Raw genomic sequence first — 18,612 nt, 5'->3', positions numbered from 1 at the left:
TCTAGCTGCTTTTTTTTTTTTCCTCCCACATTAAGCCAAGCCCTACTGTAGTAGCCCTCTGTTTGTTTAAATTTGTGCATTTTCTTGATCTAAAGAAGTGTTTAGATCATGCTTACCACCAAAGTAACTGCTGACCTCTAAGCCTTTCCCAAAAGACATCTGAGTTACTTCATTTTAAATGAAAAAGGAGGGAGGACTGCAATATTGTCTCTAACTTGTATCCCTACACAAGGGGATTAAATCCAGTGCTTGTTGACACTTGTATCTTTAATCTAGTTTTATATGTAGCAGCTTTATGAACAGAAATAACTTGTTACATAAAATGCAGCTCTGAACAGTGTGATTTATCTTTTAATACACTTTTTAAAATAGACCATTTCAAGTTATAAACAGAGCGCACTTGTGTCTAATCTTAATGCATTACTTACTCCCCTGTAGGTTGTTTTCAACTGCACTGTATTATTATAGAAGTTTTTATCTACCACTGCTATGGAGATTCCTATGGACCTGATTAAATATTTCTTTTTATTCATGGCATTGAGGTTTAAGTGATATAAACCACTGGGAAAAAAAAAACAAACCCAGTTTGGTTTTTGTTTGGTTTTTGTTGGTTTTCTGCTAGTTTTTTTGGGGGGGTTGGCTTGTTTGTTTTTGTTTTTTTTTTTTTAATCCTTTTAATGATTTTTTTGATCCTTGTCTGTGCTCCAAAGTGGTTTTGTGTCTGAAACTTAGTGGATCTGAGTATGGACTTTATATACCTGGTTAAATGTGAACAGCATGTCTTCCTGTGCCTTGTTTCTGCTTTGTTAGTCTGTGGCTAATCCTGCAGTACTTGTGGTCTTCTGTAAGAAAGGGGTTTTGTATACACGTAACAATGTTTAGAAAATCAATACAATGCTCAAATGAATAGCTTTCTCTTTATGGAATGCCGTAATATGAGTAATGTCCTCATATTACCCCAAAAGAAACCAGATGTATGAGTGTACTCAGATGCACACAGAGGCAGATCCCCAGGCACAAACCTTGATGCAAGTGCAGGTGCACAGACAGTGCTAGAGCCAGTGTGGTGAATCCAGTACATTTGGAGTGTATTGAACCTGCCCTGTACACGCTGTGCAGCCAGCTTGTGTGCTGTTTGTGTACATCAGGCTGCCAGATGTTTCAGAAGAGGCCACTAAATGGCTGGAATAATTTTTTTATATGGATGAAATTTGTTATCAGTGTTGACAATATCTGCTGCCAATTCTCTGAAGGTAGAATTTCATCCCTTCTGTTTCAGTTTATGTATGTGTTCCTCCTGCCTTGGAAATGGCTTTTAATTCTGAGCTGCTATTTGCTTCATCTCCAGCATGGTGTTTCCCTCAGAGAGGCTTTTTCAGCTGAGCTGTGGGTTTGACAAAGAAAGCAGAATGTTTGTTGACATCACTTCAGGTTTCTTACTGCTATGCACAATGATTAATGTCATGGGAGAATGCAAATTATATACTTGACTTGCTGACTGTAGAAAGTTTGGAGTTCACTCTTAAGACTCCAGAAAGTAATTGCTGCCACATACGGTTATACTTGGTTCCCTGTTAACTGGCATGACAGCAAAAGAGGGTCTGAAAAGTTCTAGGTAATGAAGAAAACTGAGTGATCTGATGCAGAGATGTTTAAGTATTAAGAGCTCCTGAATCACGTTGGACCTAATATCCAGATGGTTTTATGTATAAGCAGGCTGCCTGTGAAACAGCTGGCTTACTAATAGCTGCATTTAATGGAAATTACAGGTATGCACTTAGGTAGAGTATTTTCTCACCTATTTTTATATGAATTGGAATAATTCTGTTTGCTACGTGGCTTTAAGTTAATACTTAAGCTATGCAATGTAAGGTTTTTAATGACAAACTTTGAAATGGGTTTTAAGGGTTTTCACCTCCTTACTAGATATTGCTATTATTACTACATTCTGAAAGTAGCAAAGTCTTTCTTGAAATTCTGTGTTCTATGGAAATCTGAGAAACATCCTTCAGGTGCCATCAAAGAATGTGACACTCGTGTGAACAGCATTTTCAAAGGCATTGCAATGACAATTCTGAGTTCGACTTCTTGAAAGAAAGGCAAAAATGTTTTGTGACTGTGATGAATGAGAAGGGGCACTTTCCTAGTCCTGTTGGAAAAGTGAGAAAATAAGCTAGAGCTAGCTAAAATTTTGCATTTTTGGTGGCATTTCCAGATTTGGTATGGTGTGCTGGCATTTTTCTAGAGAAAAATTTTAAGGGAAAAATGAAAGGGAAAAAGAACTACAGGCACCCCACTACAGTAAGACTGTTGTAGTCAGTTGTAGAAGCTGCTTAGGAAATTCTATCCTGTTGTCTTGTGTATGGGAGCTTACGAACAGTAACTTATGACAAGTACCATGAAAGCTATTACCTTGACACACAGGGGAATATGTTAAGGATATAGTTTCAAGTTCAATCCATGTTTCATGACTAAGACCTTAAAACACATCTTCCTAGGCTGGCAGTGCTTTGGGCTATGTTTAAAAAGTCAGATTTTCCAGATTTTTTAAATTTGTTTTATATATCTATTTTATTTAAATGTGCTTCTAATTTTTTTTTCTTGCTCTAATTTGCAGCATTACTTTACTGTTCTTTTTGGCCATGAAGGGCAGAAGCCGCTGGAGCTGCGTTGTGACGATGAAGCTGATGGAGATGAGTGGGTAGAAGCTATTCACCAAGCTAGGTATGAAACCTGATTTTTAATCCTCAGCTCCATTTTATTGTAAATAAATTGATAAAAGTTTGAAAATCTAAATTCAGTCTCTAGATGTCAAGAAATGTTACAGTGGATTAGATGTGTATTGTGATTGATAGGTATGTTATAGGAAAAAAAGCCTCCTAGCATTCGTGCTTACATCAATGATGTATATTTAAGACCAGGCTGGACAGGGCTTGGAGAAACCTGGTCTAGTGGAAGGTGTCCCTGCTCATGGCAGGGGGCTGTAAATGGATGAGCTTTAAGGTCTCTTCCAACCCAAAACAAACCATGCTACGATTCTCTGATTCTCTGATTTTATCATTTTTGAGTGATTGTATTCCAGTTGAAATTGGTTAAAGAAGAAGACTCTTACTGAAAACAACCCCGAGGATTAGTCCTCTGTTAGAGGCAATGTTTATTATAAGAATGAAGAAAGAGTGATATGCCAAGTGAATAAATGAGTGTTTCTTAAAAAAAGCATATACAGAAATAAATGTAAGAAAGAGTAGGTGTTGTGATTTAAGCCCAGCTGGCAGCTAAGCACCACACAGCCACTTGCTGTATTGAATACCCCTTTGGCTAGTTCATATCAGGTGTCCTGTCTTTGGTCCCTCCCATCTTCTTGTGCCCCTCCTCACTGGCAGAGCATGAAATACTGAACAATCCTTGATCAGAGCAAATGCTACCGAGCAACAACTAAACCACAGTTGTGTTATCAGCATTGTTCTCAGACAGAAGCCAAACCACAGCACTGTGACAGCTACTAGGAAGAAAATGAACTGTATCCCAGCGAACACCAGGACATGAGGTCAAATCATTATGAGGATAAAGTGCAACAAATACAATTTTGAGTTCAAAACAGAAGTCCTGACCAATGACACAGGTCTTCATGGAGAATGGGCAAGGTTTACAGTATAGTCTAAATGCAGATCATCTAACTGAGGGTTTATGAAATGGTTTGTGGAGGCACATGTCTTTGCTGAAATGCACTTTCTCCATCCTCCTCTAATAGACAGCTAATCTACAATGCCATGGTAACACAGAAGGAACCAGGCAGTTTCTGAGTTGCTTAGGACATGAGCCACATAAACAGAAGTGATTTTGCTTTGTAGCTAAAAATGAACGCTACCAGCTAGTACCTTATAATTTAGAACTTGTGAAATGAGGCTAAAACTGCAGGGGTTGTGTCACCTGGGCATCCAGTCTTTGGTTCTGCATCCTCTTCTTAACATTGGTACCTAACTGAATGTGGTCTTGTCCTTTCTTGGAAAGCACCTGCTGGGCTGTGGTATTAGGTGAACCACATTTTGCATGGTAGCCCGCTGGTAACCACATTATTTCAGATCTTGAGAAGCTATGAGCTATCCCACCCATCTAATAGTCACACCACGTGCACCCCTGGGACTATCAGCAATGCCCTGGCAAAGGGCAGAGCCCTTCTTCCCTCCAGAGTGGAGGACAGCAACCCAAAACTTACTCGACAATAATTATCACCATCACAATGTGGAAGGCAGTGAAATACAGCTTTGGTGTACAACTGTCACATTGGCAAATCCACTGGTTGATCGAGAAAGAAAGTGGTGCATGTGTGCCTGTGACCAGTGGAGACTAGAACATTCAAGGCCTAGTTACCAGTTGCACTGAGTTTGCAAGGCAGTTACAGGAGAGATGCATAGAGTTTGGGTGTCTACTTGTGTTCATGTGTGCAGACTTAGGAACACCTGTCCATCAGTTAATGTGGGATCCACAGCGCATGTCTGTGCATGGTGTGGGTGTGTGAGGGAACTGGAAGTACATGGGTCCAGGGCTGGTTACTGGGGTAGACTAGTTGTCTTAGACCAGTTACTGGATCCACAGTGTGCTAGGAAGAGGGAGGATGCATGCATATCTCTGAGTGATGGGGACTGAGTACCAGTAACTAGAGAGGGTCTGTGGGCACTGGAGTACATCCAGGACCAGTTCCTGGACAAGTGGACAGGCTGCATGGATAAGATATTTTCTGGGAGCACCTATACGGTTCTGTTATCTATTTTTCCACTAGCATACCTTCATTCCCCTCTCTGATCAGTCTGAGGTGAGAACAGGATAAGGCTGCTGGTATGTCTGTGCCCAACTGAGTGCTGAATGTTTCTCTCTGTGTTGATCCCCTCATCCAGCTGTGTTTGTATGAATATGTATTGGAATTACATGGCCAGCTCACTTCTGGCTCAACATAAGTATAGGGAGCGGTGGCAGCCTCACCTCTGTCAACCTATCAGCTGTGGCAACCTCTACCACTTTGTTCTGTGGATCTGTCTAGATGTTATTTGAAAGGCAGATATGAGATTGCTTTGCCCGTGTTTTGGGCACTACTCAAATTCTCTCTCCCCCGTTCCCAGTCAACTGGAAACTACAAAATTGTAGTTTTATTATAGCACCAATCCTCAGGTAATGCAGTTTCTCCAACAGCAAGGCATTAGTAGCACAGCATTTGCTCCGAGCTTCCAGGCAGCTCTGAGCTACTATACTGAGCTTACAACTACCTGTAAAATATTTTGTAAAATACACCCTGCATTAGCAAATAAAGCATGATAACAGATCTGAGAGCAAGCCTTTTTTTTTTTTTTTTTTTAAATTACTGGTTGGAAGGCAGTAGCTCATCATACGGTTTAAACACTGACCTAGCTGAAAGAAGCATCCCCCCCAACATAGCACTCATGCTCTTCAATATCCCACCCATCTACTTCCCTCTCCCCTGTGCATGAACACAGGTGTGTTGAGTGGATGGTCACTGAGCAGACCCAGAAGAATTGAGATGATTAATACTAAGCAGGCAAAAAAAAAAAAAAAACACCCTAATTCCCTTTAGTGGACACCAGTTTCCCAATTAAGTTCACAGTTGTGCCTGCATGAGAGAAAGGCTGGTAAAGGTGTGGGAATGAATGGTTAACTTACAAGAAGGACAGCTGCTTCCTTCAGCAGCAACGTGGAATTATTCAGGACTGCAGCACACATGAAACTACAGCCTGAAGCACTTCATTTAAGACTTCCCAATAAGCTAAAGTAGAAGTGGGTGAGAAATTTGATGAGTACTGCATCCATATTAAAACAAGCATAGAAGATTTTGAGTTAAATGCAAAAAAAGAAAAACACAAGCCCATAGAGGAATTTGTAGGAGAGGGTGAAAAGTCTATCCCAGTGAGTGAAACGGATCTTTTATAGGAGGTCAAGTTCTGGAACAAGGCCCAGAACAGGGGCAGTCAGTAACAGAGGAATTAGAATTTGCCAGGAATAAGTCCTCCAGCCCAGAAACGTAACTTAGAAGAAGCAAACCTTACTGTGCCACCCTGAACATTACTGAGAACTCAAAACGCTGAGAATTCAAATAAAAATTAAAGAGATGAAAAGTAGGTATGGATGTGGCACTCAAAATAGTAATATTAAAATATACTGCACCTCCCATTGCAAGCTCAGAAGCCAAACAGTCTCTCTCAAATGAGGATAGAGCACTTCAGAAAGGAACATAAGCAATGTAGCATGTAGCTGCAGCATGAAAAAGCATGTCAGCTCTCAACTGTGTTCACAGTACCCCTCAAAATGGCAGTCACATCCCACCCCCAGTGAAATCTTCCAAGAAACAATGGACAGTGCACAGCAGGAAATCCTTTAGGTACCAGTTTGCATGCATAGTGCCTGTTTGTCTAGAGTGGGACATGGGGTGCAGTGAGATTGTGTTTTTTCAACAGTCTGTTCATGACTTGCAAAACAAAACATGGAAGAGATTTTGATGGCTGCAAACATGTACTTGGCAAAAAAGTAATGAAAAAAAAAATCCAAAATTGTATTTTGTGCATGTCGATCTAAGAAAGGGGGGGGGGGGGGGAAGGAAAAAGAAAAAAGGCTCAACATCTTTGTCTCAGATGAAATGTGGATTACCATGGCTACTCATGAGGATAAGACCCTCCAGAAAGCAATTAAATAATTCCATCTCATGGAAACCAACATGTTCACAAAGAACAGGATGTTTACAGTCCTGTTTTCAATTTAAGAGTAGGGGGATTGCTCTCCTAGAATTTCTACCTGAGACATCTGAGATACTACAAAAAAAAAAAAAACCCAAAACAAGTATCTTCAAAAGGCTACACAAAATGTAAGATAGCAATTCAAAACAAAAACCTGACAGAATGGTCAGAAATATCTTGGGCTAGCATCAAATGAATAGTAACAGAGAAAAAGTTGCAAAGCTTGTCCCATTTGTCAAAAATAAGGACAAACTCAAGGAAAAAATTCTAAATCATGATGCAGACAAAATTTAATCCCTGAAGCAAATCTGTTCTATTCTGTTTGATTAAGTTGGCAAGAAAAATCTAATGCAATAGTCTAAAACTATTATTTTAACTTCTTTGTTCAGTGTAGGTGGTAACTATACTATACTACACCCGTGACAGGCACAAACACATGTGTGCAAATGAGTTTCTTAGTCAACCCCCCGACCTCATGGTCTTCCCGGTAGCTGGGTTGTACTTCCTGTGTCCTCCAGTCATCAAATCACAGAGTCTCTGATGATCCAACCTAAACTTAATACATCTCCTAAAGCCAGGCTTCCCAGCAACTAATCCTATTCCCCAGGTAGGCAGGCATGACAGAGGCTGGTGATCACACACTGATATATGCACCCAAACTATACACACACACTCCCACCTCTCCAGTGAGTAACTGGCACTGCAGACACAGAGGGACATATGGCCCCTCAGTCCCAATTCCAGTAGCTGGCGCTTTTAGTTCCATGGATGTATATACAGAGTCCCCTCACCAAGGAAAGTAGTTAGAAATGAAGTTTAATGAGAAGACAGATTGGGCTGTGCTGATCAAGTGCAGAGCATGGCCAGGCAAGTTATTTTGGTTAAACTGGTGACATGTGAACCTTTATCCACTTTTTTTTCCCTTACCTCTATATTTTTCCAAGCTTCCTCCTCCTCAAACCTTCTTCATCCCTCCCTTTTACTGCCTTTGATTTTTAAACATCCTTTGATCCTTAAACATCCCATAACAAGCCTTGCACAATCCCAAAATGCTTTTCCTGTATCCCATAGTATTTTTCACACCCCTATAGCTGGTAACTCTTCTCAGCCTGAAAGATGATGTGGGGAGCCTTCCCACTGACTCATCTTGATGGGTTTGAGCGTACCTCCTGTGCATTTGTACTGCACATCATAGAAATCTGTTTTTTCCCCTAGAAGGTCTTTGTGCTGGAGCAGACATCTCACTGCTGCTGCAGAGGGCTCTTTACGTTCCTCAGTGGTGCTTGTAGGTGTCGGCAGACAGTTTTAGGTAACACAGACATGAAACTTCAAAAGGAATGGTTATACTGGTAATTACAGCTGTGCAGAAGGTTCGTGTGGTAGCTGTTTTCTAAGGGAACATTTGAAATCCCGCCAATCACACTTTCTGGAGACAGTAGCTACAAGTTCATGTCAGCTCTCTGAAGTCTCAGCTTGCCCTGCAAGGAGTGTCCTTTCCGTTGTATTTAGTGTGGATTTTGTGGCTGCTGTTGAACTTATGTCTTGGTTTTGTGTAATGGGAAAAGGTGCCTTTCTGCTCCAGTTTGTTTGTAGGTTAATTCCTGTAGTCAGGTTTTCCTAGATAAAGGAGTGTGCGGACAACTGGAATTCCTGGTTTTAGTAACAGTTGTGAGTCTGATAAGTAGTAACACATTATCTAGTGAGATGTGTTCTCATGATTGTCTCATTCTTACACAAGAGAGTAGCATTCCCCTCCCCACACACCCAAGCTCCTAGAGTAAGCCATACCCTAACTGACAAGGTTTGACTGCATGAAACCTCCTATGGTTGTTGGGCCACCCTTCAAAAATATTCCTTATTCCAGTTTGTACTTCCCTTTCTCAACTAAATGGATATTGTAGTAAAAATCATTTGGGGTACGTACTTCTCATGCTCCCCCATGCATCACACAGCCCTATACCTACCTACCCACCCTCTAAGTCCTGGTTGTTGTAGCTGTTCACCAGTCCAAGTACCATTTCCCACCAGTTTGACTGGAAATCAGCAGACAACCTCTTTAATAGCCTTTCTAAACAGTTGTCCATGCATATCTGAAAACCCATCTTAATTTTGCATTTTCTGATAAACCTCATCTCTGTAATTCTCACAGACATAGGTGTCCTTTGATTTCCCTATCATACAGGAGTTAATTAAAGTTAATAGTTCTTGGGTACAGGTAGTCCCTCAGGTCACCTTGGTTAGAGTCATGGGGGTGATTGTGTAAACTATATTGTGACTTTTACAATTTCCACCTCTAGTGTGGCTGTTCATATACCATTAGACTTTAAAACCTCCTTTGTTAAGGAGTCCTTTAGTTGCCTGAATATGATTTGCATGGGAAGATGTAGGCCATTTCTTTTACCTTCCAGATCCCCACAGCCATATTGCATGGCTTTTATAAAGAGTTGATTAGGTTGTCCATTTTGCATTTCAGAAGGATGATTTGATATGACCAATGCCTGATTCTTGCACCTGCCTTCAGTACAATTGGCATAGAGTGATCCAATGAACCATAACTCTGGCCTGAATTTGGTACAAAAATCAATTGTATTTGCTGATAGCACTACTGGAACCTTTATCTTGGTCTGCTACCACAACAAGGAGATTTTAATAATGAGGCATTGGTTAAACTTTCATACATTTTTCTGTATTTTCTCAACATGTTGGCTCTCACAGGGCATAAATGATGCATCATTTCTCTCAGGACTTTCTTCAAGTCTTCCTGTCTCTAGGAGTGGTAGGTAGTGGTCAAGCAGAGCTTAAGGTTCTTGAAATATCTTGTACAGGACTCCTTTGAGTCCTGTCTCTACAGATGATAGTAGGAAATAAGTATAGCCTCAGCTTTCATGATACTCCTTCTTTTGAGTCTTACTAGATATTATTATAAATTTATAGCACATTCTCTCAATGAAATGTTAATGCCTTTCATAGAAAGCTGTGGTTCACAGCAGTTGCTTCTTTCTATTAAATGATATCCAAGCCAGAAAACTAAATTTAAGTTGGCTGCTTACAAGTTGCTTTATGATTTTTTCATCTTCTTTTGGCATTTGAACACTTTGGTACACTTTTCTTTAACAAAGGAGTTTGTATGCATGTGTAATCAAGTCAGTATTGAAATCCGGCACTCTTGAAAGGCTCCTGACACTATGCTGGATATCCAGGTTAGCACTTGGGGCATGATGATCTTTAACTAATGCATGCAGAGAGATGGTTGAAAAGGGCTGTTGGAAGCATGTGAAGTTTATTCCAGAATCTTAGGATTTTCCTTTCCCAGAACAAGTAGCACTTTTGAGAAGGAAAATGAATAGCCTATTCTAAGATAGTGTAGGTGTACACAGGCTTTTCTAATTAACTCCTCTTTGTACTGCTCATTATGGCAGTGAAGGAAATGTTTGGTTTCTAGGCAGAGATTGACATTTTCTACAGCCAAAGCCACTGACTAGGCAAAATACTCTGCATATATTTCAAAAGTACAAAACCTTTTCAGTCTTCCATAGCAAAGTTCGTTTTCCCTAGTAAAGCAAGACTGTGGAAATCTGGCTTAATGCATTTAAAGAAACTGAAAAACCTCGATGAAGTTTCTTCCCCTAAAGGAGGAAAATAAAAATAAAAAAAAGTGAAAGAAAAACATCATATATAATAGTACCTCGAGTCTTACATCATTTCTGACTGCAGCTGCTGTTCACCCTTTGTGATTCTGTGCCCTACTAATTTCCTGCTTCTTGAATAAAGCAAAGCCAAATCTGTCAAATTCTGTATTGGAAATATTTGGTAGCAAAAGTTTAAGAAAATTTTGAAAATAACAAACAAGAAAAGGTGGTCACCTATCTGCATCTGGATAAAACTATGCTTTATATTCAATGTAAATCAAGATGGTGCTGCAGGTACTAAGGAATGCATTTTCTTGCACATGTTACATATATTTTTGTCTTCATTAACATCTCTCATTGTAAAGCGACCAGTGTTGTATATCTAACCCGGACATTTTTTTATCATGTACAAATATCCCTTACGGTAGAAAGAAATTATGTACTATGGTTTCTGAAAGAAACAGGATTCTTGAGAAACAAAAAAAGATTATTATCAAACAATTTTAAAGAACTAAATCTCACACTTTATTACTGTTTATTGCACAGTTAAAATACATGGATTACTTAATGACAGGTTTTTTTTACATGTGTTATTTAACTTGTTGGAAGAGATACTGTGAGCTTTTGTTTTGTCATTTATTGAGTAAGCTCAAACTGGGCTAAACAATAAAATAGGTGTTAGCAAATTTAAGTAACAGTTGTTCAGGCTGGATGTGGTTCTTTCTGAGCAAACTGATCTAGCTGGAGATGTCCTCACTCATTGTAGGAGGGTTGAACTAGGTGATCTTTGAAGGTCCCTTCCAACTCTAAGTGTTCCATGATTCTATGATTCTGTGATGGGAATTCTTCCATAAAGAGATATGACAGGTAGAGAGAATTAGAAATAGTTCTGATGAATCGCCTCCCAAAAGGATGGGGGAGGGAGGAAAGCAGCCCTTAACATAAAAAATTGAATTAATAGAACTCTTGGGTTTAGCCTGAGGATTAGAAACTCATAAAAAAGATAGGTGCAATTGTCTTGCTTTCAGTAACTGGGTACTGTGAATCCAGTACACCTATGTCTATAAAGGATATTGGACACTGTAAGTTTGGAGGATTTAGGACCAAGCTATTAATTTTATATTAAGACAAAGAAATACAGTTTTGCAGTTTTGTCATTGATGCAATGTTTATTCTGACAATATCTCATAAGGGGATATGGAGGACAATAGTAGCCTATTTTTACTAATGTAAATGTTTTTCTTTTAGTTATTCAGATATTCTGATTGAAAGGGAGGTGTTAATGCAGAAGTACATTCATCTTGTCCAGATTGTAGAGACTGAAAAGATTGCAGCTAATCAGCTTCGACATCAGCTTGAAGATCAAGACACAGAAATTGAAAGACTTAAATCTGAGGTATGTGCCGCAGCCATCAAGCAGTCCCTGAGAAGCTGTGGCTGCCCCATGCCTAAAAGAGTTCAAGACCAGGTTGGATGGGGCTTGGAGGAACCTGGTCAAGTGGAAGGTGTCCGTGACCATGGCAGGGAGTTGGAACTGAATGAGCTTTAATGTCGCTTCCAACCCAAACCAATCTGTGTTTCTATGAATTATAACATTTTGCTCTGTGCATTGCAATAATATTCAATATTTCTGTAATATTTGTGAAAATAACAAAACCCAGTAAGGTTAATAAGTGATAGTCTCCCTGCGAACCCTTGACTAAATGCTTTTTCAACATTTTTGAATATTTATTTTTTTCAATATTTTTAATATATATTTTCTGTTGCTTCTGTAACTGTGAATCTCATTAGCTTGAGAGAGCACTTAATGAATCATTGTTTTTGTCAGATTGTAGCTCTCAACAAAACAAAAGAAAGAATGCGGCCTTATCAAGGCAACCAGGAAGATGAGAACCCAGACATTAAAAAAATTAAAAAGGTAATTTTCTTAAGAGGAAAAGGGTGGGATGGGGGTGCACTTCTGTATTTTAATCTGTCTAGTTTTGTCTTCATTTATTTTTCATTGAGTACAGTCAAATAGCAAGATTCCTTTTTCTCTGCCCTTATTTAAACCTCAAATTACATCAGCTTCCTATGTTTTAGTGCCACATTTATCCCATGGTGTATTTGTTACTTATGTATTCATTATTACTTGCAAGATATATATTCAGTTTCTTAAAGAAGTTTGCACATTTTGCTCAACGGCTTGTTAAGGCTGAAGTTAAGTCATGGGCTGTGTGCTCTGGGAATCAAGTGCAGAATGACTTTATACTCCTTTCTTATGAAAATGATTATAAAGATGTAAGAGAATGACCTTTATTCTGCCACTGAAGCTGGAATGCAAATATTACAAATGCAGAGAGCAAACTGGTTTAGGTTGTCCCCTGCTCTGTTTGATGGCGATTGTTTCAGGACACTATGGCCAGTGTTCTTCATACCAAGGACAGAATTGTCCGACTCTGTATGGCATTTACATGTGCAGCTTTTGGCAGTATTGCTTAAGACTGGCTATAACCAGCCTCCAGAACTTTGCCCATCACTGACTCTCTCAAGTTCTAGTGAAGAAGCATGAATGGAATTCATCACATCTTCAAGCATGAATGGAATTCACACTAGAAGATGTGGTTCCATACGTGTTACCCTTATTCTCACAGTGTTCAGTCTCTTGAATTGCATAATATCCTTTATGTGATGTGGACTTAGTTTGTGACTTTTTCTGGCTCATGGGGTCTTAAGTCAGGGTCAGCACTAAGCTTGTGTGAATTTTCATTTTCATGTGGATTAAGCATCGTAGGAGAAGCTAGAAATTTCTCTTTTAGTAGAAGGAGAGCTCTGATTTTGTATGCAATTCACAGCATCTTGATTGTTTTGACAATTGGACCCTTTTTGAAAAGTTATTTATTCAAAGTAAACTGCTACCAGTGAGATTCTGCATTTATCTTTCAAGATGAATGATCTCCACATCAAGATCAGGACAAAGACATACAGAAATTTTCTGTGATCATATATAGACCTTTTCTGTAATCTTTAATCTACTTGTAACTTCAATGGGTATTATGCTTAAGTAGATTTTTCCATGAACACAGACGTGCTTTTTAAGAATGCCAAAAATCTGTTTCTTCTTCATAGTAATATTTCTGGCCTAGGTGTCTGGTACTAAGCAGTATATACATAGCTTTAAATACACATGCTAAGTGGTTTCTATTCAAAACTGTAAACAGCTATTTTAGTATTATGTCAGCAAAGATGTCTGTCTTGAAATATGTTACCTGGAAGCGTTGTACAGTACTGTAGGAGTTATAAGAGAAATGCGTAAAGGGAGGTAAAAGGAGATAAAAAGCCTGCACAGTGTGTAGCATGGTTGTGCATGATGGGAAAAGTATGTACAATGTTTGATCTTGCAGTAAAATATACTTTGATATGGATGAAATATCATCTCAGTTTGTTTCCTGGCAACAAGTATGACCAAATGATTGTAGGAAATTTAATAACGAAAAAAAAATGAGAAACAATTATAGATCAAGAAGGGCTTGTTTGTTTGGTTTTTAAACAGAGGTATTTCATTTACAGTCCTGGTTCTACAAGGAAGAGCTCATGATAATTTATGTGATGTTTTTTCTGATTCTTGTTCTCTGCTCGGTTCACTTTTAGGTCCAGAGCTTTATGCGGGGGTGGTTATGTAGAAGAAAATGGAAAACTATTGTCCAAGATTATATTTGCTCTCCCCATGCAGAAAGCATGAGAAAAAGGAATCAGATTGTTTTTAACATGGTGGAGGCTGAATCTGAATATGTACATCAACTTTATGTTCTTGTGAACTGTTTTCTGCGGCCCTTAAGAATGGCTGCAAGTTCAAAGAAGCCACCTATCAGTCACGATGATGTTAGTAGCATTTTCCTCAACAGGTATGGGGATTTTTGTTTGCTTTCTGGGGGTTTCGCTGACCACTTCTTCCCATTCTCCTTCAGTTTACAGTAGTGAGGTCTGGCGCTTGTTTGTTTGTGTTTTTTTTTTGCTCTAAATGGAAGCAATGTCACTGAGACAGACAATGTTTCCAGGGTAAAAGGCAAGGTGCTGTTGGTGATGCTGTTTGAAACCAGCTAGACCTCTTTGTCTTTTTACATTTTATTTCTTCCTCTGCTAGAGGAAAAAAAAAGAACAAATGACAAATTGTGCCTCTTGGGACAGTTCTTATAATTTTCTGCCACCTTTCCTGTTTCTTTTTCTCTTAAGAGAGCAAAATCGGACTTAGTGGCCTTATACGATCCAGATAAGACCCTGAGGAGAGTGCATCAAATCTTCTATTTTCTGTTGTCCAGCCTAAGGAGCCTCCTTCCCTCTCACTTGTCTTTTTATAGCCTACAAAAAAGCGAATTGCTCTTTGCAATAGGCATCCAAGTACTGCAGTAATGAGTATGTACAAAAAAGCCAGCAGGCATCAAACATTTGATACAGGGTTGGGATTGCATCCAAGTCCGCCCCAAACTTCTAATAAATGAAATGTGTTTGTTTAGTTATGAGACAAGTTTCCCTTTCATAGCTCATTCATGATCACTATAGTCTATGGTTTTTCTTAAAACTGAGATGTCCCCTACTTCTGTTGACCTCATAGACTAAAATACGGTATTGAGATTGATGTTGCAGAAAAGTTGTAAACTTCAGGTCTTAAACAGCTGCAAGCAAGATTGTAGATGACTACCATTGGCTTGAGGTTTCTGCGTCTTACTGGTCCTCTAAAACAATTGAATGCATTTTCAAGGATATTCTTAGAAAACCTATTCATGAAACTATGGAATGTTATTTAATAGATGATTTTATTTAAAATATCTAAACAGACAGAGTATGCTTTATGCACCGAATACTATGTATTTTTTAGGTATGCTACACTCAAATTTTTAATCCATGCAACAAAAGTAAGTGCTTACTTGCTTAATAATAACTATCTTCAGATGCAAAACATACTATTAACCAAAAGAGGTGTTTTTCTGTGAATTATTAATCAGAAAATAAAACCTGAATTATCTTTTTGTTTAAATACTTATTTTTCAGTGAAACTATCATGTTTCTTCATGAGATATTTCACCAAGGGTTAAAAGCAAGAATAGCAAACTGGCCTACCTTAATCCTAGGTAAGTTACTATATTTTATCTAGAGGTACAATTTTCATATTTAGTTTTGTAATTACAGTAAGGTTTGGGGTTTTTTTGTTGTTTCTTTTTGTGTTTTTTTTTGTGGTGTTTTTTTTTTTTTTTTTTAAAGAGGGCTTTCTAAAGTCCTCTTTGAATTAAACGCATTTCCAGAACTAACACCACAAGATCTGGTATAATGGGAGTCCCATGCGGGCAGTAATGCCTGTGTTCCAGTTGATATGTGAGAATGCCTCTGCCCTAAAATTTGATTAGACATGGGCCCTGGAACTTTCTGTGATATTGTCTGGTTATTAGCTAAACAGAGCAACAACGTTTAGGCAGGTAAAAGAGCCAACTTGAATATTTCTGAAATATCAGTGTATTTGAAACAGAACTGATTATAGTAGTTCACTTCCATAGAACATAGTAGTTTCTTTAAAAATATCTTTCAAGAGGTGGGTAGCTGGGAAAAAAAAAAAAAGCATTTCTTGACTTTTTCTAGCTGATCTATTTGACATTCTACTGCCAATGCTGAACATATATCAAGAATTTGTTCGGAATCATCAATATAGTCTACAAGTACTGGCAAACTGTAAGCAAAACAGAGATTTTGACAAACTCTTGAAGCAATATGAAGCCAACCCAGCATGTGAGGGGCGAATGCTGGAAACTTTCCTTACTTACCCCATGTTTCAGGTAGTCTCTGTATATTTTCTGTGACTATTTGTTTCTAATGCTTGGTTGATTCATTTTGTGTTGCTGACATTACAATTGATTGAAGATTCTTCTTGCTTAACTAAAACCACTTTCTGTTTTTAATTTATTTTGTTATTACACTGAACCTTTGCCTGTACAGATATTTTCCCCAACTGCACTGTTTCATGTCTATTGAGAATCTTATGTATGTTGAAGGAGAATGTGGGATGAAGACTAAAAGAAAAAAAGCTGAGAAACGATCGCTCTACTTCTGCCTGCTACAGGATTGTGGAACATGCCAGAGAGGAATAATGTATCTAGTATAGCAAGTTAGGGCAGCCACAAACGTTTTAATAGGAATACATTTTGAAACTTTCCTGACACTTTGTTCTCTTTGTTCTGTTTCTTGATGTTTTGAAAATTATATTGCAGAAGTTTTAAGAACTTTATTTATCCTGATATTTTGTCTTGATCTGCCTAGATTAGTAACTTGCAGCTGTCTTAAGAGGTTTGTGAAACACTGGTCTGATGGTTTTGTGCCTTTTACATTTAACCTAATATTTTACTCATCAAGAGAATAGTGAACTCCCTCGGTGTCAGTGATACTTGTGTTAGTGCTAGTTATTAACGATTTCTCTTTTTTTAATGTAGAGCTTATATGTTGCACAGTTTGGGGATTTTTTGTTTAAGATAAAAGAAGGTCATGGGATCTTAGAAGGGAGAGAGAGGATCCTATTCATATGTGATGGAGGATATAATTGCTGGTGACTTTTAATTTCACCATAATAAGGCACATCTCCTTCTCACAAAGAACTTTTATCTGTAAAGACAAGTTATACTGCAGTATCTCTTGTTTCTGGTTAAAAGCCCTGAAACTGCTTGAAGTAATAATAAATGGATCAGGGTCATTGTGTTACCCTATAGTCTTTAATAGCCAAATATGGCATATTTTTCAGTGTCCATTAGTGAAATGTGAGTTTTTTCTAAATGCAAGCAGGTTAGCTGATGTTTTCAAACTCACAAGAAATTTAGATGCACATATCATATTACAATTGAGAGAAGGCATGTGGATCTTCCAGGGAGTTTTGAAAGTTTTCTTTATTGGCAGTAGCATAGCAGCTTGAAACAATGAAATTTAATGTCATACTTGCGGCTGCCTCTGATCTGAACTTTTCTTTAGAATGTATTAAATGAATCTTGTGCTTCCTCAAACTGAAAACATACATATACATACACAGTCTCTGTCACCTAAAAGTTCAGTAATAGTTACATTTAGAATGTATGTAGTAATCATGTAGCTGTGAATATTAATTTAAAAAAATACTGTGTTTGCAAAACTTTTCTGATAAAGGTAATGGCTAATATTTAGCAAAAAGCTGTACTGGAGTTATTCCTTTACAGATGTACTTACTTCATACTTAATTTGTTTTAAGATTCCTAGGTATATTATATCACTTCATGAACTACTGGCTCACACACCTCATGAACATGTTGAGAGAAAAAGCCTTGAATTTGCTAAATCTAAACTAGAAGAACTTTCAAGGTAAGATTTTTCTACCTTTCTACCTTTCTAATGCCTGATAATCTTGCATCAAAAGGTTTTGAAATGAAAAATCTATTTTCTTTATTTTGGTTTGGTTTTGTTCTTTTAAAAATAATAAAAAAAAAACATTCTCCTGAAGAAAAGGATCAAAACCAAACCAAAACAAAGGTAATGAAAAATAAAACCCCAAATATTCCATCCTACTATTTTGTCTCTTCTGTTTTTTGTTTGGCTAACGTAAATCTACAAGTGTGTACTGGTATTTTGGGTAGGGGAGAATCTGAGTTGCCATAGGAACTGCCTACTTCTGGGTTTTGAGCAAAGCACTTCTGTTTATATAGAGAAATATATCTATATTTTTACAGTTTAAAGGAGGGCATTTTTGATACTCTGTGATAGGGGGTCTTGAAAAGTACTGAGTTCTCAATCTGTGTTATAGTTTATGTGCATTAATGAAATAAGTGATTTTCACATATGCTTCAGATAATGCCAGATAAACAGGAATTAAAGATAGCTTTAGAGAACTGGTGCTCCCTCTAGAAGCCTGCAAAATTAAGCTCTTCCCTAAACTCCCAGACCATTCGTGGGTGTTCGCCTCTATCAGCCCAGTAAGAAATTTGGTTATCTCTGGGAGACAAAGTTTGCTGCTGTGAACAAAGAAACTCTGCATAAACTCCAGGATATAAATCTAGGGTATCTGGAGTATTCACCAAGAATGTACTTTGGAAATATTTAAATATTCCCAAAGTGTGTAAATACTTTACATATGTTGTAAAGTATTTAATATGTAAAATAGGGATCAATTTATGGTTTTTGTTAATTTCATGCTCTTGACTGCTCAATTTTCTTTATTCTGATAAGACAAAGTTGCTACCATGTGCTAGCCACTTGTTAAT

The 18,612-nt window shown here is 38.0% G+C and overlaps 1 protein-coding gene across 3 annotated transcripts in view; it reads left to right on the top strand.

The window, feature by feature from the left end:
• Window positions 1-18,612, top strand: part of RASGRF2 (Ras protein specific guanine nucleotide releasing factor 2) — a 259,547-nt gene that overhangs the window by 38,467 nt on the left and 202,468 nt on the right. For all 3 annotated transcript variants that reach the window (XR_009963890.1, XM_062613870.1, XM_062613869.1), the window contains exons 2-8: window positions 2,618-2,724; window positions 11,618-11,765; window positions 12,198-12,287; window positions 14,000-14,253; window positions 15,398-15,477; window positions 15,980-16,173; window positions 17,607-17,716. Coding sequence is in view for 2 of the 3 variants with exons in the window: in XM_062613870.1 (XP_062469854.1) it covers window positions 2,618-2,724; window positions 11,618-11,765; window positions 12,198-12,287; window positions 14,000-14,253; window positions 15,398-15,477; window positions 15,980-16,173; window positions 17,607-17,716 (983 nt within the window). In the remaining variant the exon portion in view is untranslated. The remainder of the gene's footprint in view (window positions 1-2,617; window positions 2,725-11,617; window positions 11,766-12,197; window positions 12,288-13,999; window positions 14,254-15,397; window positions 15,478-15,979; window positions 16,174-17,606; window positions 17,717-18,612) is intronic.

The sequence above is a fragment of the Pezoporus occidentalis genome, unplaced genomic scaffold (genome assembly GCF_034315485.1).
Source record: "Pezoporus occidentalis ecotype Australia unplaced genomic scaffold, CSIRO_AGI_Poc_V1 ctg170, whole genome shotgun sequence".
Taxonomy (NCBI): Eukaryota; Metazoa; Chordata; class Aves; order Psittaciformes; family Psittacidae; genus Pezoporus; species Pezoporus occidentalis.
The sequence above is the reverse complement of the archived record's forward strand: the minus strand, read 5'-3'. Positions and strand labels throughout refer to the sequence as shown.